At 39.6% G+C, this 7,040-nt stretch overlaps 1 protein-coding gene across 1 annotated transcript; it reads right to left on the reverse strand.

Moving 5' to 3' along the window:
- Positions 1–4,306: 4,306 nt before the first annotated feature.
- Positions 4,307–7,022, reverse strand: LOC129798006 (splicing factor 3B subunit 2). The gene is made up of 2 exons (XM_055840936.1): positions 6,888–7,022; positions 4,307–6,790 (listed from the first exon to the last, which is right to left on the reverse strand). Exons 1-2 carry the CDS (start codon positions 6,906–6,908, stop codon positions 4,514–4,516), a joined length of 2,298 nt encoding a protein of 765 aa, XP_055696911.1. The 5' UTR covers positions 6,909–7,022; the 3' UTR covers positions 4,307–4,513.
- Between the last annotated feature and the right edge of the window lie 18 nt (positions 7,023–7,040).

Genomic DNA, 7,040 nt, shown 5'->3' on the forward strand with positions numbered 1-7,040 from the left:
TAAAAATCATAATTTCTTAATTAATGGAAAGAAGGAAAAATAGAAAAATAAAAACCTTTAATCAAATTTATTAATCAGACATCAATCAGTTTTTAAGAGTTCTCTAAAACCGTAAAATTTACCAAGAGTGTTTTTTTACTGATCGGACTCAAAGTTTTCAGATTGCTATGATACTAGATGACTAGAAGCCAAACGGTAAGAGATATCGAGATATCAGACAATGGGGTACTAGAAATACTGGAAGATAAAATGTGCATATATTTTAGATCTTTCAAATATGCTTACAGATTAATAGGGTCGAGTAAGTACCTTTGGCCACTTTTAGATTTAACCCTCTTGTAACTACAGTACTATTTATCCAACTTGAAGGTAATTTTGCATATAGGTACTTTGACTCACTGTCTCTCTGTATATTCAATAAATTTTCTAGAAATTTGGCACTTTTGGCCATTTATTTCACTACTTGTGGCCACTTTTTTTAAAATGAATTTTCATTAAATATATGGTAGAATAACTTAAAAAAAAACCGTTAAATATAAACAATAAAATACTGTTCATACATTTATTAAAAATATTTAGCAATTATTTGTATATATTTTCAATGTTATTTTGCATATTCTATTATATTAAATTTCTTATATTGAGAGTGACAAAACTCCTTTAAAGTATCTTTCTTACCTCATACATATAAATAAAAATTCAAGATTTAATTAGAATTCATGTTTAATTCGAGATTTAAGAAAAATAAGTTAATAAATTTCAAAATCAAAAAATGAGATTGTAAAGAAGTTTACATAATCTATTAGGGACATTATTATTTTTTGTTTTCTAGCCATTGCGATTGTCTTAGTTTTTTCTTCTCTGTTCCTCTTTCTCTCAGCCTTAGTCATCTCCTTTTTCTGCTTTCCTGTCTCCTTTTCATTCTCTTCCCACTGGGGTTCCATTTTTAATTGGCATCAACGCCTGGCGAAGGTTTTCTTGTGAATATGAGGTTCCTTTTTTTTTGGGCGACTTTGCACATTTTCCGCGAGCTGAGTAAATAACGTAACGCACAGAGTTACCCGTTCGTAGAAATGCTAATTGTAGTCAAAATCTTACCTTTATTGATAACTGGGAAGCCTTGAATCCACTATATACACAAATTTTAAAATTCTATTGCATTAACCCAGATCACAATCAACACAATGAAAATGTCACAAGTGTTTCTAATGATATCCGTGAGGCGCACCACAAGTCAAACGAATGGCCCAAAAGTATTTTCACAGTAAATAAAAATAAACCCTTTTCGCCATATTTTAATTTCCAGGAAATCTCGTAAAAAATCCTTCAAAATTGATATCATTGCATAATTTAGCTAATTGGAGATGGATTTTCAGTGAAAATTATTAAATGCAGTACATTGATTATATAAAATAATTTAAAATAATTTCTTTTAACCCTTAACAAACTTCTTAAGATAAGATAAGATTTTGCCAGGGGTCAGTTCTCCATTTCGGATATTCCGATGCATCCAGGCCACCAATTGGGCCCCTTATGCTTCCCCACTCCTATTCTATCTTATCCCCCGATACGGGTAGCCGCTCTATATCACAGCTCTGTGAGCAGTCAGTGCCGTTACTATATCACAGCATCCCTTCTCGGTGTGTGTTTGGGATCAGTGACAGCGAATATTTGTATCGATTGAAGTACCACTTTCACATCGAAACTCGTTCTCGTACCATCCTCTATTGTTTAGGCGGTTCACTTTTTTTGCCAATATGCACCATTGACATTACTATTCATTCATTCACTGGACGAATTCAAAGCCGATATGGCATGAGAAATCTTTTTCTGCTGCTGCTCAGCTGAAAATCTCGTAAAAAATCCTTCAAAATTGATATCATTGCATAATTTAGCTAATTGGAGATGGATTTTCAGTGAAAATTATTAAATGCAGTACATTGATTATATAAAATAATTTAAAATAATTTCTTTTAACCCTTAACAAACTTCTTAAGAATGTCGCATTTTTTCAATGGCTGATTCACCTTGTTGAGAATTATTTTAATTTCTTGGAATTAATTGAGTCGATCCAATTAGATATTTCGTCAGTGTTGGCACGGCGACACGACACGTCTTTGCGACACGTCGCTACGACGACGTGTCGCAAACGTCGTGTCGTTAATTATTTTGCGACACATTTTTCTTCAAATTTAAATAATATTTTTTGATGATCCGAAAGTCAGTTCATATAAGTAAATACAGTACAGGTCCTCAAATTTGAACATTTGGGGGATATAGATGACATTTCTCACTCCTCAAATTTGAATCATATTTTCAAAAACGTAACGGAATTCATCTAAAATTCACTTTTCCTAAATTAAGGAAAATTATTTTAGAGAATTTTATCAATTAAATTTGTTTTAAATAGGTGGAATTTGTTGCGGAAATTAATATAATACGACAATATTGAGGAAACATCAGAGAAAAATAGTTCTAATTCAGACTCCATGCAAAATTTCTTTTACATAACCTTACATTTGGCATTTTAAATTCAATCGTCGTTCAAATTTGAAGAACTCGACTGTAGATAATTTTTACTGGTATTATGTGGAGTTCAAGCAGAGGAAATATGTGTAATTAATATTAATTAATATGTGAGATTATCTGGTATAGTGTGGTGTATGAGACAAACGAGACAAGACAATGTTTGACATTTCACTGTCTCTCTGCCCAGAACAGAATTTGTAAAGGGAATCATCATGATTATTCGAGATTATTTTTCACGAAAATTAGTTGTTTTCTTATGGAGAAAGTAACAAAGCGTTTACGGAAGTTCCTTGGAATAGTATTTAGTATTTTTTTGTGGAAAATTTCCCAAAAATACAAAAGAAGAGTGTTTTTCTTGGAGATGTCGTTCCTGGTGGAATTCATCCAAGCCTTTGAAAAAACGAAAATTCCTCTGATTTTAATAATTAATGCATCTCTGTTATTCTGAGGTGTTCTTCAGTACAGTGGCTCCGCGAATTGTCGGGAACCGTTACATTTGACGTTTAGATTTTTGAGGACGCGTACCCAAAAAACAAGATTTTGAAAATTTAATTAAGAGACATTTAGATTTAAAAATTTATGCAATTTGTAATTGTTAGTTATCATTCTTATTGGCTCCGAGAGGTCTTTCCTTATTTTGGTCTAGAAATATGAAAAAACTTGCAATATTTGCAAAGCAGCAGAAATACGGATATTTACGATTTTTTACCTAAAATATCTTAACCCAAGAGTTAATTGGGATCTTGTGAAAATTATCTAAGATTTGGACACCCTTATAGCTTGTAATCATCCACAATAATCGGATTTTTATCAATTTAAATAGTCCAAAACATTCTTTCCCATAGGTACCCAGTGTTCCAAAGGATACGAAAGAGTTAAGATGCTCTTGAAGCTTCTTTGTCAACCTTCTAGTATTTTACCGAAGAAGTTGATGGCTTTTAAGTTTCCTACTGGCTTCTTAGGACGTTTATCTGCCGCAGACAGTATGATCTTTTCTTGTCTTGATGATACGCTCTCGTAATATAACTACAACTACTTTTTCTTCTGTTTCATTGGGTTTCTTAAGTTTCTTCTTCTTCTTGCGGTTAATTTCAATAGACTCAAATTGCTTCTTTCTCAACCGATTTGAGCAGCAATTAGAGGTGAAAAAGGTTTCTCTTTTGAGTTTCTTATTCTTAAATTTGTTCTCTAGTTAAGTCATTTTTGGAGGATTATCTTTGATTTTAGGCACCTGCTGGACCGACTAAATATTCGGTTTTTGGACATATTGGTAGAACAAACAAAAGCTACTTAGAAAAAAAAAAACGAAATTTTAGCTAATTATTTATCGCTTTCGAATTTTATCTTTTTCTACTGTCGCACGTCACTTTCTATAATTGTTTTACGCAAATCAAAGTGAAAATACAAATTCATTGTGTGACTAGAATCTTACGACACGTCGTATGACGTCGACGTGTCGCAAGACGTGTCGCAAGACGTGTCGCTGCGACCGCGACGTGTCGTAAATTATATACAACACGTCGTTTGCCAACACTGATTTCGTTTCCCTATAAGACATGAAATTTTACTCGTTTTATAATTCTGTGAACTAATCATTTATCTCAAAATGGCTATTTTATTGTAAGTGACCAAAAGTGCTTACATGGCCTAAAGGGCTGATTCTACTCTACTCCCACAAACTTTATAGCCTAGTACGTTTATACTTGTACGATTTTAATTTTTTCAAATCCTCCAGTTCTAAAATTGTGTCAGAAAAGCAATTAAAACGCAATAGGCATTATCGTTTAATCATATTTATTGGTTTTATTATTCTTAAAAGGAAATACATAAATTTTAATATGACCCGCCGCTCTACTCAATCTCATCCGCCGCTTTGGCTCACACCTCTCGGCTTATCGGGCTTTTCCCCCGATAAAAGCACTAAAATTAATTTGCAGCCGTGATTTTGGCTTCCTCAATGATAAGAAAGTCCAAAAAAAACCGATTAGAACTTGAACTCCTTGTACTTCTTGGCCTGTTTGCTACTTGTATCCACCTGCTGCCTCTTCCTCTTGGACTTCTGCCTGGCCACATGTTCAGCCAACATGTCTGACAGATCCTCCTTCTGCAGATGACTCTGTTGCTCCCTCATCTGCTGCTCATACCTCTGAGCCATTGCCTCATTGTCCATGTCCAGTTCAGACGGATCCAGGGCCAGTTCTACCATTCCCTCGCGCTCCCCAATTGGCGGGAATCTCGGCGGAGGCGGCGCTTTGAGGTGTCCGGAAACATCGTAAACGTGGGTTGAAGCCATCATGGCATTCCCTATGCGCTCATTGCGCTTCTCTGGGAGCACGTGGTAGAGCACTGGAGTCTCATTGTCCTCCATCTCGCTCTCGATTTTCTTCTTGCGCAACTCAATGGTGTCTGGGGTCTCCATTCCGGCCGGGACGCCACTGGTTAGGCCGGATGGAGTCACGAGACCTTCAGCTGGAGTTACCAGGCCACTCTCATCGGGAGCATTGCCCAGATCTTCACCCTCTTCCTCTTCCTCGGAGGAGGATTCTTCGGATTCTGACTCCAGTTCGCCCCACATTTGCCTGTCAATCTCACCATCGTCCACTCCGGAATCCTGATCCAGGGCATTTGTGCCGAAGACATCGCCATAGAGGGGCTTTCCTTTTTCATCCACCGGCGGCTTTCCCCAGCCGCCGGCGTGGTAGCCGAAGGATGTTCCATCCGGGATTGGGGCATTGAGGCCGGGAATCTTGAGATTGGGATAACTGGGAGGAGGTCCGTACCGTTGTTGAGCTATGAGCCAAGGCGGCGGGATTTTGTGGCAATTCGGGCCAATTGGCATTCCAAGGGCCGTTCTTAGCTCTTCGGACAGATCTCCGGGCTTCTTCTCCTTCAGCCTCGTCTCGAATTCCTTGCCCTCGTAATAGAGGTCTCCATGGATTGTCATCCTGGGCTTTGTCTGCCACTTGAAGAAGGCATCATGGAGCTTTTGATAGTCAATGTCTATCTTTCCCATCTTTGGCCTGGCTCTCTCGCGCATCTTAGCCTTCAGGGTCTTGGCTTCGTCCTTTTCCTGGAGCGATGCCCTCATTTCCATGATTCCTGTCTTCTTGATGAATGCCGGAAGGTCAAATGGAGGCTTCTCGATGCCTCGTTTCCCTTGGAGGTATTTTCTCTTGAAGCACCAATGCCTGGGCACCTGGACGGTATTCCGGTGTGCCTTGAGCTGTACCAGGAGCTTGGGATCCCGGGCTGTGACATCGTGCATCTCAACGACGTCCGGACGACTCACCAATTGCTTCAGTTCTGCCACACTGAGCCTCGTCAGTTTCTTCATTTTCCTCTTGGACATCCTCTCTTTATCCTCCGTCTTCTCTGCCTCAAATTCCTCCTCCTCCTCGTCCATCTCATCCGCCATTAACTTCAATTTCTCCTTGGCCGCCTTCTCAGCCGCCGCGGCTTCGGCCAATTGCGCCTCATTGGGACGCTTCTCGTCAATTTTAAACAGTTCAAAAACCCGATAAAATTGCCGGTACATTGGCGCCAGATCTGCTATTGTGATCTTCTCCGGGACATATTCAATCTGCACATCATCCTCTGGCTCCTCTCCTTTTCCCGCCCTGTCCAATCCATTCTCTTCCTTCTTCCCTTCTTCCTCCTTCTTGGCCTCAGCTTCCCTCTGAGCAGCAATCCTCTGCTGCTTATTCGCCTTCTTTCGCTTCTTCTTCCTCCGATTCTTATCAACTTTACCCTCTCCCTTACTCACCTGAACTTCCGGAGCTGTCACCAAATCCACTTCATCGTCAGAATCCACATCAGCATCGGCATAATCCGTACTAATAACCCCTGTCGACAGTGGAGGCTGCGTAGCTTTCATAATATCCTCAGCCTGTCCACCCAATTCCAATGCCCGCTGATCCTTAAGGGCAAGCACTTCCTCCAATGCCTTCGGCAGAACCACCTCAGCCGGCTTCTTCCCCTTCACTTCATCCGGCTTATCCAATACCAGTGACATCAATGACGGAATCTTATCATCACTCTCATTCCCCGAATCCCCCTGATTCCATCCACCAGGAGGACCATTTCCCGGAACTGGCGGTGGAGGCACCGTCATCGTTCCCGGCGGCGGAAGCTGTCCCATTGTCACACTGGGCGGTGGAATCCCCGGTGGAGGAACTGCCATCGATGGGGGCACACTCAGAATCTGCCTCTGCATCTCAGCTTCATGCTCAGCCATTGATTCAAAGGCATTCTGCTGAATTAGCTGCAAAACATCCCGAAACATAACCTCACTAACCATTCTTACCCAATTCCCACAAAAACTCCTCAACTCAGCCAACAATTTCCAACTAAATACAAACCTCTGTGTTGCCTTCGGTCATTTTTTTACACAATTTCCCTATTTAATATCAATTTTCCTTGAGAAAATCCAAAAAAAACCGCAATGTTTACGAATTACTATTTATGTACGTTTTCACTGCGATCCCACTGAATAGGCCGAATAGGCCTTTTCC

Source organism: Phlebotomus papatasi, chromosome 1 (genome assembly GCF_024763615.1).
Source record: "Phlebotomus papatasi isolate M1 chromosome 1, Ppap_2.1, whole genome shotgun sequence".
Classification (NCBI taxonomy): Eukaryota; Metazoa; Arthropoda; class Insecta; order Diptera; family Psychodidae; genus Phlebotomus; species Phlebotomus papatasi.

Coding starts and splice junctions, on each gene's coding strand:
- LOC129798006 (XM_055840936.1), bottom strand. CDS start 6,908: ATGACCGAAGGCAACACAGAG. Junction 6,791..6,887: donor TGACCGAAGGCAACACAGAG/GTTTGTATTTAG, acceptor GATGTTTTGCAG/CTAATTCAGCAGAATGCCTT.